This window comes from Thalassophryne amazonica, chromosome 14 (assembly GCF_902500255.1).
Source record: "Thalassophryne amazonica chromosome 14, fThaAma1.1, whole genome shotgun sequence".
NCBI classification, from domain to species: domain Eukaryota; kingdom Metazoa; phylum Chordata; class Actinopteri; order Batrachoidiformes; family Batrachoididae; genus Thalassophryne; species Thalassophryne amazonica.
In genome coordinates this window covers 4,845,105-4,862,147 of record NC_047116.1, presented here as the reverse complement: position 1 = coordinate 4,862,147, position 17,043 = coordinate 4,845,105, and the positions used below count along the sequence as shown (strand labels likewise).

The following is a 17,043-nucleotide window of genomic DNA, read 5'->3' as shown; positions in this document are numbered from 1 at the left end:
AAGTGCCTTGGGGCAACTGTTTGTTGTGATTTGGCGCTATATAAATAAAATTGATTTGATTTGATTCTTGTTAGTTTTTCTTTGGTGAGGGAGTCTTCAGAATGGTCCTCCAGCAGATGAGTTGTACTTGAACGTATCTCACAAGATGGAATTTGGACTCTATTTTGTGTTGATGATAGCCAGCACGACGGTTATTGTGCATTCTTCACAAGAACGTGTTCCCCGTTCAAGACCGCCCAATGCTTCGTTCTCCGTTTACATCTGGATTTGGCTCAGGAAGGGTGTCCGGTGCGAAATTTGTGCCAGATCAACATTCCAGATCCCGACCAGTTCTTTTGCCCCAACAACAGGGGAGGAGCCAAAAGAACAACCACAATCAGAAAATGGCGACGATGAGATGAAACCATTTTTAGGTGGGTGTTGAGGTGGTTTCCTGGGTGGGTTGGTTTTGGTCTCACTGAACTCTAGTTTTTGTGATACGATACGATACACTTTATTGTCCCTTCTGGGAAATTTGTCTTGGACTCCAAGTCCAAGACAAATTTCATGTCTCACCTCCTCATGACATCACATAGTAAAATACTGTGAACCCTAAATGTTAGAAACAATCCAATGAAAGCCGGTGGTCTCGAACCATGTGCTCTGATGTTCTGGTTGAACAGGGCACAGACACAAACTCCTCCCCCTCTGCTCAAAGTGGGGTCAGTCGGTGAAACCTCCTTGTGTCCTCATGACGCATCGTTGGAGACATGGACAGAAACATGGACAGAACAAAATCCATGTGGTCAGCACGTGGTGGGGGTGGAACAACAACAAGGTGCTACACACGAGTCGGGTCTAACTTTCTCCACCGCCTGAGTAAGAACACTGACAGCAGTGGTCAGGAAGTAACCTCAAGCAGATCAGACTCAGTGGGGTGACCTAACGAACAACATGGATTCTCACAAACTGTTTCTCTGCAGATTAAATCCGATGGAGGTTTTGGTCTCAGGAGGTCAAACAGTTCAGAGTACCTGTCCAGACACAGCTCGCTGCCTGGATATGGCTCCGCCTCCCCCAGCGCCAAGCAGCGTAACCCTGGAAACAGACGTTCTATCAGTGAGTAAACAGATGAGCTAATCCACAATAAAAAAAAAACACCTGTAAAGTTTTACTGAAACGGACACAGGATTTGTTTTTAAAACTGTTTGGGAGGTAAAAAGGTCTCCACAGATCCACCTGGTTTTCTGTACCTCAGACTTGATCCATGCCCCTCGTGGGGCTTGATCTAAATTATTCTTAGTCTAATCAGGTCTGGGTCAGGTCCTGTCCTGTTACGATGGGACTCTGCTCTCATTTTTGATAGACCGGATCAAGGTGGGTTCAGTTCTCAGGTTTGATCGCGTTTTTGAGTTGAGAATTAGCAAGAGTAAAGATCTCCAGCTCATCTGTAGGATTAATTTTGCTTTTTGTTTGGTTTCCCCGATTTTTTTTTTCTTTTTTCATTAAAGCTGTCAATCATTCTCTGGTGTGGACCAATCAGCTGGGAGTATCCAGTCTGGCTCTATGTCCTTGTTGGGTTTATGTCCAGCTGTGTGTTGGATTCTGCTTTCCACCTGCACAGAAACTTCACCGTGTCTTTTCAGCTCTGCCTGGTATCTTGAAGGAAACTCTGGCCCACTGTTCATTTCATGTCGTTTTGATCCAACCAGAACATTCCTCCCCTGATCCACAGGAGGTTCTGTGGGTCCGGTGAGGAGTTTCTGCACTTTAGAGAGTTGTGATGTGCTGCGTTGACTGAAGTGATTCGATCTGATGGATCTCTTTGACGTTTTCGGGCACTTGTGTTTCTTCGATAATGGCCAGAAATCTTCTCTGACTCTTGATTTCAATTATGCAGCGAGCACGCGGAAATGCGACACAAGAACACGCTAATTAGCATTATGTCAGCCTATGTCAAGCAGCAATTATGGTAATCTCTTTCAGCATTCAAATCAATCTTGTCACCTTTGGCGCAGCAGGAGAAATCTTCTTGCTGTCGGATGATCGCACTAGAATCCTAATGAGAGACGTGGGACGCGTGGGGCCGCGACCCGCTCACTGTTTGGGCTTTTACTCACTCCCTGTTGTTTGACAAAAGTCTTAATTCCTCCAGTGAAAGGAGGACTCAGGATGATGTCGCTGTCAGTCTTCTGAAGCCGACCTGTGCAGGGTTTTAGTCCCGCGGTTTAGTGGTTTTCATTTGAGGGTGGCGTCTGTTGACAAAACTCGATGCACCAGGTCTCATGAAAACCAGTTCAGCAGAGTTTGAATAATCTTGGTCACTCAGCAAAGAATAAACCAACCAACCACTAACATGAGAAAATGTAACGTCCTTGTTGAAGGTAACGAGCACACGTGAGTGAAGACTTCAGTCCAGAAGAATCTGGACTTCGTTCCAATGTTGCCAGCGTTGTCTGCCCGAATCCGATCTATCATTTTGTAAAAACACATCAAAGAAACTGCAGACCAGCTAAAGTATGTGCTAAACATTCAGTAGAATAACAGCCACCCGGACTGGAAATGGATCAGCAGAAAAACATCAATGTGTTCTAAAGGAACCAAAGATAAATAATAAAAGATTATTAACCAAGTGAGAGGAAATATCAGAGCGAGGTGTTAGTACGGACCAACCACCGGCGAGGTCAGTGCGAAAAACACCGATGTCTGATTTCCCCGTACAGACCGAGCAAGCGAGGTTAATAATTTGTTTATTATATGGCTGTTACATATGTAAACATGCAGACTGACAGTATACGAGGTCTGTGAGAAAAGTATCCAACCTTTTTATTTTATGCAAAAAATATATGGATTTGATTCATATGTTTTTACGTCAGCCAAGCTTGAACCTTCGTGCGCATGCGTGAGTTTTTCCAGTTAGAGGACAAGTTGGGACAAGCCTATCTCGGCTTTCAGTGCTTACCAGTCAAGTGAGTATAACAGAAAGTGTGGAGAGCTGGACATGTCCCAACTTGTCCTCTAACACTCCGAAACGGAGGGGTTCCTTTGTCTCGCTTCATCAGCGAATTGGTCCTGAAGCGCGAAGCCTCCACGCGGCTTTCCATGACAAAATCTCTTGTTAAAAGTGAAATCTGCCAGAAAATGGCTGATGTCCAGCTCTTGTGATAACCAGAGAAATTGCACACGGTCCCGGCTCCACACAGCGATCCGTTTAGAAATGATGTGGTGGTTTCTGCCTCTTGATGGTGGCTCTGAGCGTGGTGCGCCGTGCACCATTGTGAGTTTTCCTTAAAGCTGTAGTAACACTCCTTATTCTCTGTGAAGCCCGTAAAATTTTCACTGAAAGCCAGATACATTTTTCAAATGGTTTCCAGCTGCCTGCCTCTAACAGTTTCTGAAAAAATTCTGATGGAAAAAAAGCCCAAATCATTCCGCCATTTCCTCACAATGAAACGACGACGAGAGGGGTGGAGCAGTGCTCACTCAAAGCCTGCCCACAGGCGAATGACGCAACCGACAGGCGTGGAAAAACTCACGCATGCGCACGAAGGTTCAAGCTTGGCTGACGTAAAAACATATGAATCAAATCCGTATAGTTTTTGCATAAAGTAAAAAGGTTGGATAGTTTTCTCGCAGACTGACGGTATATATGTAAGCATGCAGACTGACGGTATATATGTAAGCATGCAGACTGACGGTATATATGTAAGCATGCAGACTGACAGTATCGCCCGAATATGCTGCTGACGGTGTTGAGCTCGTTCGCTTTCTTAACCTCCGTGAAGAACTTGCTAACAGACGGTCCGGTCGTTAGCTGGTTAGTTTTCAATCTGTGTGTTTTTTCCGATGTTGTTTAGATATTTATGGAGTACGTTTATGAGTGACTTGATTTTTTCAGTCATGTTTTTAGCTTCCTGTTTTGTAACAAAAATACGCGTTGTGGACCGTTTTTTTTTTTTTTTTTTCTTAGACAGTGTTGGGACTGTTTACACAGAGACTGCTACCTGCTGCTTTGGACTTGAACTAACAGTCTTTTTCAAGACTTTTTTACTTTTTAATTTTTTTTTTTAACTTTTAACTGTGCTCCAACGCCTAAGGAAGACCTCTAACGGTCGAAACATCGCGACGGAGCACTTTTATCAGCTAACTTTCATTAGCGTTGGCAGGCTAACTAGCTTGCTAACGCTTTCGTTTTTATTTTTTTTAATTTTTATTTTATTTTAGCACCGTTGTCGTGCGTTGCCTGTGCTGCTTCATGGCCTGTTTGGTGCCTTGATTGGGGCACTCCTTCTGCTGAATCACCTCTGGATTATTTGCACATTATTCACTTTGTGTGTTTTTGGGAATCTGCTAGCTTAGCGTAGCTACTAGCTCTTAGCCGATTAGCATGGCGGCTTCTCCTGTCTCTCCCGCACTTTTCTGCTCTGGGTGTGAAATGTTTAGTTATTCCTCGGCCTCCTTTAGCAGTAACGGTACTTGTAATAAGTGCAGCTTATTCGTAGCTTTGGAGGCCAGGCTGGGCGAAGTGGAGACTCGGCTCCGCACCATGGAAATTTCTACAGCTAGCCAGGCCCCTGTAGTCGGTGCGGACCAAGGTAGCTTAGCCGCCGTTAGTTCCCCCCTGGCAGATCCCGTGCAGTCGGGAAAGCAGGCTGACTGGGTGACTGTGAGGAGGAAGCGTAGCCCTAAACAGAAGCCCCGTGTACACCGTCAACCCGTTCACATCTCTAACCGTTTTTCCCCACTCGACGACACACCCGCCGAGGATCAAACTCTGGTTATTGGCGACTCTGTTTTGAGAAATGTGAAGTTAGCGACACCAGCAACCATTGTCAATTGTCTTCCGGGGGCCAGAGCAGGCGACATCGAAGGACATTTGAAATTGCTGGCTAAGGCTAAGCGTAAATTTGGTAAGATTGTAATTCACGTCGGCAGTAATGACACTCGGTTACGCCAATCGGAGGTCACTAAAATTAACATTAAATCGGTGTGTAACTTTGCAAAAACAATGTCGGACTCTGTTGTTTTCTCTGGGCCCCTCCCCAATCAGACCGGGAGTGACATGTTTAGCCGCATGTTCTCCTTGAATTGCTGGCTGTCTGAGTGGTGTCCAAAAAATGAGGTGGGCTTCATTGATAATTGGCAAAGCTTCTGGGGAAAACCTGGTCTTGTTAGGAGAGACGGCATCCATCCCACTTTAGAGGGAGCAGCTCTCATTTCTAGAAATCTGGCCAATTTTTTTGGATCCTCCAAACTGTGACTGTCTAGCGTTGGGACCAGGAGGCAGAGCTGTGGTCTTATACACCTCTTTGCAGCTTCTCTCCCCCTGCCATCCCCTCATTACCCCATCCCCGTAGAGACGGTGCCTGCTCCCAGACCACCAATAACTAGCAAAAATCTATTTAAGCATAAAAATTCAAAAAGAAAAAATAATATAGCACCTTCAATTGCACCACAGACTAAAACAGTTAAATGTGGTCTATTAAACATTAGGTCTCTTTCTTCTAAGTCCCTGTTGATAAATGATATAATAATTGATCAACGTATTGATTTATTCTGCCTAACAGAAACTTGGTTACAGCAGGATGAATATGTTAGTTTAAATGAGTCAACACCCCCGAGTCACACTAACTGTCAGAATGCTCGTAGCACGGGCCGGGGCGGAGGATTAGCAGCAATCTTCCATTCCAGCGTATTAATTAATCAAAAACCTAGACAGAGCTTTAATTCATTTGAAAGCTTGTCTCTTAGTCTTGTCCATCCAAATTGGAAGTCCCAAAAACCAGTTTTATTTGTTATTATCTATCGTCCACCTGGTCGTTACTGTGAGTTTCTCTGTGAATTTTCAGACCTTTTGTCTGACTTAGTGCTTAGCTCAGATAAGATAATTATAGTGGGCGATTTTAACATCCACACAGATGCTGAGAATGACAGCCTCAACACTGCATTTAATCTATTATTAGACTCTATCGGCTTTGCTCAAAAAGTAAATGAGTCCACCCACCACTTTAATCATATTTTAGATCTTGTTCTGACTTATGGTATGGAAATAGAAGACTTAACAGTATTCCCTGAAAACTCCCTTCTGTCTGATCATTTTTTAATAACATTTACATTTACCCTGATGGACTACCCTGCAGTGGGGAATAAGTTTCATTACACTAGAAGTCTTTCAGAAAGCGCTGTAACTAGGTTTAAGGATATGATTCCTTCTTTATGTTCTCTAATGTCATATACCAACACAGAGCAGAGTAGCTACCTAAACTCTGTAAGGGAGCTAGAGTATCTCGTCAATAGTTTTACATCCTCATTGAAGACAACTTTGGATGCTGTAGCTCCTCTGAAAAAGAGAGCTTTGAATCAGAAGTGTCTGACTCCGTGGTATAACTCACAAACTCGTAGCTTAAAGCAGATAACCCGTAAGTTGGAGAGGAAATGGCGTCTCACTAATTTAGAAGATCTTCACTTAGCCTGGAAAAAGAGTTTGTTGCTCTATAAGAAAGCCCTCCGTGAAGCTAGGACATCTTTCTACTCATCACTAATTGAAGAAAATAAGAACAACCCCAGGTTTCTTTTCAGCACTGTAGCCAGGCTGACAAAGAGTCAGAGCTCTATTGAGCTGAGTATTCCATTAACTTTAACTAGTGATGACTTCATGACTTTCTTTGCTAACAAAATTTTGACTATTAGAGAAAAAATTACTCATAACCATCCCAAAGATGTATCGTTATCTTTGGCTGCTTTCAGTGATGCCGGTATTTGGTTAGACTCTTTCTCTCCGATTGTTCTGTCTGAGTTATTTTCATTAGTTACTTCATCCAAACCATCAACATGCTTATTAGACCCCATTCCTGCCAGGCTGCTCAAGGAAGTCCTACCATTATTTAATGCTTCAATCTTAAATATGATCAATCTATCTTTGTTAGTTGGTTATGTACCACAGGACTTTAAGGTGGCAGTAATTAAACCATTACTTAAAAAGCCATCACTTGACCCAGCTATCTTAGCTAATTATAGGCCAATCTCCAGCCTTCCTTTTCTCTCAAAGATTCTTGAGAGGGTAGTTGTAAAACAGCTAACTGATCACCTGCAGAGGAATGGTCTATTTGAAGAGTTTCAGTCAGGTTTTAGAATTCATCATAGTACAGAAACAGCATTAGTGAAGGTTACAAATGATCTTCTTATGGCTTCGGACAGTGGACTTATCTCTGTGCTTGTTCTGTTGGACCTCAGTGCTGCTTTTGATACTGTTGACCATAAAATTTTATTACAGAGATTAGAGCATGTCATAGGTATTAAAGGCACTGCGCTGCGGTGGTTTGAATCATATTTGTCTAATAGATTACAGTTTGTTCATGTAAATGGGGAATCTTCTTCACAGACTAAAGTTAATTATGGAGTTCCACAAGGTTCTGTGCTAGGACCAATTTTATTCACTTTATACATGCTTCCCTTGGGCAGTATTATTAGACGGTATTGCTTAAATTTTCATTGTTACGCAGATGATACCCAGCTTTATCTATCCATGAAGCCAGAGGATACACACCAATTAGCTAAACTGCAGGATTGTCTTACAGACATAAAGACATGGATGACCTCTAATTTCCTGCTTTTAAACTCAGATAAAACTGAAGTTATTGTACTTGGCCCCACAAATCTTAGAAGCATGGTGTCTAACCAGATCGTTACTCTGGATGGCATTTCCCTGATCTCTGGTAATACTGTGAGAAATCTTGGAGTTATTTTTGATCAGGATATGTCATTCAAAGCGCATATTAAACAAATATGTAGGACTGCCTTTTTTCATTTACGCAATATCTCTAAAATCAGAAAGGTCTTGTCTCAGAGTGATGCTGAAAAACTAATTCATGCATTTATTTCCTCTAGGCTGGACTATTGTAATTCATTATTATCAGGTTGTCCTAAAAGTTCCCTAAAAAGCCTTCAGTTGGTTCAGAATGCTGCAGCTAGAGTACTGACGGGGACTAGCAGGAGAGAGCATATCTCACCCGTGTTGGCCTCTCTTCATTGGCTTCCTGTTAATTCTAGAATAGAATTTAAAATTCTTCTTCTTACTTATAAGGTTTTGAATAATCAGGTCCCATCTTATCTTAGGGACCTCGTAGTACCATATTACCCCATTAGAGCGCTTCGCTCTCAGACTGCGGGCTTACTTGTAGTTCCTAGGGTTTGTAAGAGTAGAATGGGAGGCAGAGCCTTCAGCTTTCAGGCTCCTCTCCTGTGGAACCAGCTCCCAATTCAGATCAGGGAGACAGACACCCTCTCTACTTTTAAGATTAGGCTTAAAACTTTCCTTTTCGCTAAGGCTTATAGTTAGGGCTGGATCGGGTGACCCTGGACCATCCCTTGGTTATGTTGCTTTAGACGTAGACTGTGGGGGGGTTCCCATGATGCACTGTTTCTTTCTTTTTTTGCTCCGTATGCATCACTCTGCATTTAATCATTAGTGATCGATCTCTGCCCCCCTTCTCGGCATGTCTTTTTCCTGGTTCTTTCCCTCAGCCCCAACCAGTCTCAGCAGAAGACTGCCCCTCCCTGAGCCTGGTTCTGCTGGAGGTTTCTTCCTGTTAAAAGGGAGTTTTTCCTTCCCACTGTGGCCAAGTGCTTGCTCATAGGGGGTCGTTTTGACCGTTGGGGTTTTTCATGGTTATTGTATGGCCTTGCCTTGCAATATGGAGCGCCTTGGGGCAACTATTTGTTGTGATTTGGCGCTATATAAGAAAAAAGTTGATTGATTGAAGTTGATTGATTGACCGATTGTCATGGTAACCGGTCTGCCATGGGAAAATATCCAACCGTAATCAGCCAATCAGAGTATGCGTAGCGCTGCAGCCATATAAGAGTTTTATTTCCTTCAGTTTAGACTATGGGATCATTTTTTTTAAACATGCTCTGATAAAATAGAATAATTAACTAACATCAAACGCACACTGAGCTAAATGATTATTTTGCTCTTGTATGTGTCATGAACATTCCCGGGAACCCGACCATACGTTTGATGCACTCTAATCCATTCATACAGTTTCTCTGCTCCTGACAATGTTTCAGTTTTTCAGACACGATTTGGGGTAAAAACAAAAAAAAATGCTGAAGTGTGTGTGTGTGTGTGTTTATAAAATAGGTCATGTGGGCTCGTTAGGGAGGAGTCGTGTTAGTTTTTATTAAAATGATGAGCAGGTTTGGTCTTTTCAAATAATTCCCAGAGATGGCGAGAAATAGAATATGAATGAATAATAGAAGCAGAGGGCCGTGAGAGAGACGCCTGGAAGGAAGTCTGATGAATAAATGAGAGCTGAGCGGCAGGTTTCCCTCCACAACCATAAAAACACACTTTCTTAAATGGATTTGAGTTAAGCTTCATCACTGATCACATTAGATAAGCATATACACGTACTCAGTACAATTTTAATATAGCGCAGGAAAATTCCGTTAAAAACATTAAATTTTCCTAAATTAAACCATATAACCAGTGAAGGTTACAGACAGACACAGTCTCACCAGAACCAGGTGGAACTAATGTTAACAACAAACATCAAGTGTTTGACAGATTAAATGTTGCATCTTTTTTTTTCTGTTTTCATCAGAGCTATAATTTGGGATTTTTGTGTATTTCACCAAGTGGTTAGTGAGCTTGGTTTCACTGTGAAAGGTTCCCGGTTCAAACCCCACCCCTGCCACATTTCTCCATGTAATGTGGAGTTGCATCAGGAAGGGCATCCGATGTAAAACTTGTGCCAATTCAACATGCAGGCCCACTTTGGATCTGCTGTGGTGACCCCAAGTGCAAACAAGGGAGCAGCCGAAGGGACTTACTATTATTAGGGCCTGAGTAGGCAACGTCCTACAAGGACCCTATTGTAATTGCGCTGTTTATTATTATTATTTATTATTATTATTATTATTATTATTATTAGGGCCAGAGTAGGCAACGTCCTACGAGGACCCTATTGTAATTGCGCTGTTTATTATTATTATTTATTATTATTAGGGCCCGAGTAGGCAACGTCCTACGAGGACCCTATTGTAATTGCGCTGTTCATTATTATTAGGGCCCGAGTAGGCAACGTCCTACGTGGACCCTATTGTAATTGCGCTGTTTATTATTATTAGGGCCTGAGTAGGCATTGTCCTACGAGGACCCTATTGTAATTGCGCTGTTTATTATTATTATTATTATTTATTATTATTAGGGCCCGAGTAGGCAACGTCCTACGAGGACCCTATTGTAATTGCGCTGTTTATTATTATTATTATTATTATTATTATTTATTATTATTAGGGCCTGAGTAGGCAACGTCCTACGAGGACCCTATTGTAATTGTGCTGTTTTTTATTATTTATTATTATTATTTATTATTATTATTATTATTTTTATTATTCTCACTTTTGAAATCGAAATTTCGGCCTCTTCCCATGCTCAAAAACTCACCAAACTTTCCAGAGTCGTCCGGCCGGATCCGAAATTCGATATTTTGGGGGCGTCGCACATGGTCGCAGAAAAACCGCGAAATAGCGCCCCTAGAAATTTTCAAAAACCCCTCCACATTGGGCTTTTTTCGTCGTAGCCTCACGAAAGTCGGTACACATATTTACCATGCCAGGACGCACGAAAAAGTCTCTTACTGTCATGGTGAAATATTGACAGGAAGTCGGCCATTTTGATTTTAACTTTCGATTTTGAGCAAATTTTTGCCATTTTTGGCCATTTCCACTACTTACATTTGAACGAACTCGTCCTAGAGATTTTATCCGATCGTCTTCAAATTTGGTCAAAATCATCACAACACAATGGTGATCAAAAGTTATCAAAAGATTCTAATTAAGTCAAAAGGCGTGGCTGCTAGGGGTCGTCAAACTTTGGCAAGCTTTTTGGAGCATGCCATTTCACTTTGAACGGCTGTCACGCCCACATACTTCATCGTAGATCCTTCAAACTTGCTGGGCATGATGAGGGCTCCGCCCTGAACTTCTCCATATCTTAGGTTCCCACCTGCGCCATAGCGCCCCCCGGTGGTGGCGGGAAATGTCCTTTTTTTACTTTAAGAAGTCCTGATGTCGCATACTTAACCCAATCAACTTCATTCCACTTCTAAAACATGCAGAACAAATTGGTGAACGTAGGCGATGAACGCCATGAACTTACGAGTAACGGCGTCCGTGTGGCGGCGTGCCGAATATTGCCCATTCGCCATGAAATTACGTTCTTCATTTTGACGGCTTTAATTTTGTCACATCATCATGAACATTGATACACAGGTCGAACATGACCACCTCTTACAATTCATAGGGGCGTCGCCCATGGGCGGGGCAAAATGCCTCAATAGCGCCCCCTTGAAACTTTCAAAAACCCCTCCACATAGGGTTTTTTTTTGGAGTAGGGAGATGAAAATTGGTACACATGTGTGACTTTCATAGACGTACAAAAAAGTCTCTTGCACCATGAATCTACTCCAAACAGGAAGTTAGCCATTTTACATTTTCTTCTCATTCTGGCGTGATTTCCACATGTATTTGAACGAACTCCTCCCAGGGATTTTGTCCAATGCACTTCAAATTTCTTTGGTGTGGCCGCTGTGGTGCCGCCATTTTGACCCTTTGCCATAGAACATCAAGTCATGATAACTCCTTCATGCTTTGCCTGATTGACTTGAAACTTCACATGTATGATGATGGTTGGCCCCTGAACACACCCAGCCCCTCTGCTTGTACACTGACCGCCCCTTAGTGGATGAACAATCAACATGTCATAACTCCTGGATGCATTGTGTGATTTGTTTAAAATTTTAACTGTGTGATGAGTGGTTACCCCTGCATGCACATGCCCACATGTGGTCACAAGCGCACCCACTGGCCTGGGTAGGCGGTCGCGCGGAACGAGGGCCCGTATATGACTGCTCGCAGTCCTAGTTATTATTATTATTATTATTATTCTCACTCTTGAAATTGAAATTTCGGCCTCTTCCCATGCTCAAAAACTCACCAAACTTTCCAAAGTCGTCCGGCCGGATCCGAAATTCAATATTTTGGGGGCGTCGCACATGGTTGCAGAAAAATCGCGAAATAGCGCCCCTAGAAATTTTCAAAAACCCCTCCGCATTGGGCTTTTTTCGTTGTAGCCTCACGAAATTCGGTACACATATTTACCATGCCAGGACGCACGAAAAAGTCTCTTACTGTCATGGTGAAATATCGACAGGAAGTTGGCCATTGTGATTTTACGTTTCGATTTTGAGCAAATTTTTGCCATTTTTGGCCATTTCCACTACTTACATTTGAACGAACTCGTCCTAGGGATTTTATCCGATCGCCTTCAAATTTGGTCAAAATCATCACAACACAATGGTGATCAAAAGTTATCAAAAGATTCTAATTAAGTCAAAAGGCGTGGCTGCTAGGGGTCGTCAAACTTTGGCGAGCTTTTCGGAGCGCGTCATTTCACTTCGAACGGCTGTCACGCCCACATACTTCATCGTAGATCCTTCAAACTTGCTGGACATGATGAGGGCTCCGCCCTGAACATCTACATATCTTAAGTTCCCACCTGTGCCATAGCGCCCCCTGGTGGTGGCGGGAAATGTCCTATTTTTACTTTAAGAGGTCCTGATGTCACATACTTAACCCAATCAACTTCATTACACTTCTAAAACATGCAGAACAAATTGGTCAACATAGGCGATGAACGCCGTGAACTTACAAGTAACGGCTTCTGTGTGGTGGCGTACCGAATATCGCCCCTTCGCCATGAAATTACGTTCTTCCTTTTGACGGCTTTAATTTTGTCATATCATCATGAAATTTGATACACAGGTCAAGCATGACAACCTACTCCAAACAGGAAGTCGGCCATTTTGAATTTTCTTCTCATTTTGGCTTTATTTCCACATGTATTTCAACGAACTCCTCCTCGGGATTTTGTCCAATGCACTTCAAATTTCTTCCACATCACCCACAGACGATACTGACCAAAAGCTATCGAAAGCTTTTCTTTATGTCGAAGGGTGTGGCCGCTATGGCGCCGCCATTTTGACCCTATGCCATGGAACATCAAGTCATGATAACTCCTTCATGCTTTGCATGATTGACTTGAAACTTCACATGTATGATGACGGTTGGCCCCTGAACACACCCAGCCCCTCTATTTGTACACTGAGCGCCCCCTAGTGGATGAACAATCAACATGTCATAACGCCTTGATGCATTGTGTGATTTGTTTAAAATTTTAACTGTGTGATGAGTGGTTGCCCCTGCATGCACATGCCCACATGTGGTCACAATGGCACCCCCTGGCCTGGGTAGGCGGTCGCGCGAAACGAGGGCCCGTATGTGACTGCTTGCAGTCCTAGTTATTATTATTATTATTATTAAAGTCACACTGTTGGATAAGTTGTAAGACCTCCCAAACTAGTAGAGAAGCTTGAATCTTCAACTGGACTGGGTTGCTTGACGCGAGGACATTTCGCTTTGAATCGCAGAAGCTTCCTCAGCTAAAATTCTTGCTCTGGTGGTCTGACTTCTGTCTGACTCTTGTAGAGACAAATAAACAGAAGCCAAGAAAAGCTGGAGTTTTAAACCTAACCAGACCCCTCCTACTGAGAGGCAGACTGCTATAGGCTAGTGACTAAACAATAGCCCTAATTAGCAACTATTGTGCTCTAGGTAGCACTCTCCTAATAACAGGGCAGCTGTCCCTCCTAATGATGGGACAGAAGCCTCTCCTGATGGCTCCCTTGATGACTCTCCTGATGACGTGAATAACTCATTAGATAAAAAAATGCACACCAAGATCCTCCGCTGAGGTGCACATGCAGAAATACTAACTCAAATATAAAGAAAAAGCATAGCACACTCAAAATATTGATGTCTAGCCGCTGTTTTATTTCATAATAATAAAACAGCGGCTAGACATCAATATTTTGAGTGTGCTATGCTTTTTCTTTATATGTGAATAACTCATTACCATGAACAAAAGACTGAAACTACTTTGACCTGAGTACCCCATTGTAAACAGGGGATAAAGTGTGTCTCAGACCCCCTCCCTGGTTAAGGCTGGGTTTCAAACGTTTCACAAAGAATGCCTCCTTGACCCCTCTCTCAAACCATTTCTTCTCTCTGGCTAATATTTTAACTTCCTTGTCCTCAAACGTGTGGTTAGTGTCTTTAAGGTGGAGATGAACTGCAGGCTGAGGTCCACTGGCGCCCTCTCTGCGGTGCTGGTATAGCCTTTTGTGTAAAGGTTGCTTAGTCTCACCTATGTAGTGTTCGTTACAGTTTTCCTGACATCTGATAGAATACACTACATTGCTCTGTTTGTAACTAGGGATCGTGTCCTTAGGGTGAACTAATTTTTGTCTCAAGGTGTTAACCGGTTTAAAGTAAACTGGGATTTTGTGCTGTCTGTAGATACTCTGTAGTTTTTCCAAAGTTTACAATGGGGTACTCAGGTCAAAGGAGTTTCAGTCTTTTGTTCATGGTAATGAGTCATTCACGTCATCAGGAGAGTCATCAAGGGAGCCATCAGGAAAGGCATCCAGCCCATCATTAGGAGGGACAGCTGCCCTGTCATTAGGAGAGTGCTAACTAGAGCACAATAGTTGCTAATTAGAGCTATTGTTTAGTCACTAGCCTATAGCAGTCAGCCTCTCAGTAGGAGGGGTCTGGTTAGGTTTAAAACTCCAGCTTTTGTGGCTTTCTGTTTATTCGTCTCTACAAGAGTCAGACAAAAGTCAGACTTCCAGAGCAAGTAATTTTAGCTGAGGAAGCTTCTGTGATTTGAAGCGAAACGTCCTCGCGTCAAGCAACCCAGTCCAGTTGAAGATTCAAGCTTCTCTACTATGGAAGCCACCTGGACAACTGAGCGCCTACACAGAAACTCCCAAACTAGTGTGAAAAATACATGACTTATGCTTAGGAAAATATAAAATGACAACACAAAAATCCCAAACTCAAGAACAGCACTCTACTGGGACATATTTAGTCAAAAATTAAATGAATTTTTAATGATCAATAACAAGGACTTGAAGAATGATCAGGAATTGGTTTAAGTGGTTCCAAACTGGAAAAGGTCTCTGAATATATGATGATTTGTGAGATTCAGTGTTACAAAAAGTACATTTGTTACAAATTTATGAAATGTCCTCTTTTATAGAAATGGACTGCATTCATACAGCACATCTTTATGGTCAGAGTGCTTTATGGTGATGCCTCACATTCGCCCCTTCACACTCTGATTGCAAAGTGCTGCCATGCAAGGCGTTCACTACACACCGGGACCAACTTGGAAATTAAGGATCTTCCCCAAGGGCTGAGGGGGATTTGAACTGATGAGCCTCTTGTCAAAAATTTGCCACTTTAACCACTTGACCATCACTTTATACATCTTTAATGTGTTAATGGGAGTAACTTTAATTTTCTCTTCTTGCTTTATAGTCTTGGTTTGGATGATCGAGAGTATATTTTGTGGTTCTCGTCTGGACGGGTTCTTTGGTTTGTCATGGTTCTTGTCTGGATGGGTTCTTCAGTTTGTTGTGTTTCTTTTCTGGACAGGTTCTTGGGTTTGTTGTAGTTCTCATCTCGACGGGTTCTTGGGTTTGTTGTGGTTCTTGTCTGGACAGGTTCTTGGGTTTGTTGTGGTTCTTGTCTGGACAGGTTCTTGGGTTTGTTGTGGTTCTTGTCTGGACGGGTTCTTGGGTTTGTCTGGGTTCTTGTCTGGACGAGTTCTTGGGTTTGTCTGGGTTCTTGTCTGGACGGCTTCTTGGGTTTGTCTGGGTTCTTGGGTTTATAAGATTTGTTTGGTTCTAACCCTTCAGAGATGAATCTGAGTCGTCACCGATGATGCTGTGAAATCTGTTCTAAAGATTTAGTTTCTGGATCCAGACCCTGCAGCTGATGCACAGGATTCAAAGTTTCCTTTTCAAGCTAAAATGACATCAAGGAATTCTGTATGGGGCCGGACCCGTATGTTGAGAACCCATTTTTACAGGTTAAAATAACAGTAACTCCTCCTGATCGCTTTCAAATGTTCGAATGACGTGATTAACGCGAGTAATCTGTCATAGCGGAGAATATCACCGTGAATATCGTGTTACAGGTTTGTGAAAGAAACCGTAGGCGGAGCCTTCTTGTGGCGCGGTGCACCTGCTCCGCCCATATCTGAGAGCAGCACAAACGCTGCGACACTTGTTCGGCTCTTTTTCCATCTGATTGAGGCCTTCAATTTTTTGTTTTTGTTTTTTGAGAACTGAGCAGCCAATCTGATATCGCCTAATAATTATAATGTTGGACTGATGGACACCAGAATAATTTATACCAAATATAACACCATATGTTGATCATATAGCGCCCCCTGGTGATATGTTGAACATTTTCAATCTGTGCTTTATTGTGGAACTCTCAAGACCATCAAAAACATGTAGCAAACAAAAGATTTTGATTTTATTTCAGCCAGAAGTTTGTGTATATATATAATATATAAAATGTCTTTCACAATAAAAGATTTATGTTTGCACGTTTTGATGACACGTCTCCACGAATCGTGTTTCACAGCTTCATCCAAGTGAAGTTGCGTTCATGTAAAGACAAAGAGCTCGTTTACACTCAGTGGAAGATGTTTTTCATGTTGGATGGAGCTCGCAGTCAGTTGAGGTTTTTGTTTTTGCAGACATGTTTGGCAGCTCCAAGCTGAAACACAGTGCGTCAGACAGCGCCGACAAGAATGGAGTGAAAAACAGACTCAAGAAGTTCATCTCCAGACGTCCATCTATGAAGGTCTTACAGGAGAAAGGCCTCATCAAAGGTACCACCCAATTTAAAATAAATAAATAAATAAAATCATCAGCAAAGAAAAAAACTGCACTGTTAGCTTCGCAGCAGCCACAGCAGACGGAGTGTTGTCCTGTCCCACCTGTCCAGCAGGTGTCCTGCAAATCTTCATCAGGATTCTCTGTCTCCTTTCTTTGATAGTGGTGTTGCTTGTGTTCTTTCGTGTTTTTTATGTTGCTATTTTTGTCGTTTTCGATCACAGTTGATGGGCTACTGTGTTTCTTC

The 17,043-nt window shown here is 42.6% G+C and overlaps 1 protein-coding gene across 1 annotated transcript in view; it reads left to right on the top strand.

The window, feature by feature from the left end:
- Positions 1-17,043, top strand: part of arhgap15 (Rho GTPase activating protein 15) — a 143,441-nt gene that overhangs the window by 65,289 nt on the left and 61,109 nt on the right. Inside the window, exons 8-9 of the mRNA XM_034187120.1 lie at positions 963-1,098; positions 16,658-16,792. Coding sequence (XP_034043011.1) covers positions 963-1,098; positions 16,658-16,792 — 271 coding nt within the window. The remainder of the gene's footprint in view (positions 1-962; positions 1,099-16,657; positions 16,793-17,043) is intronic.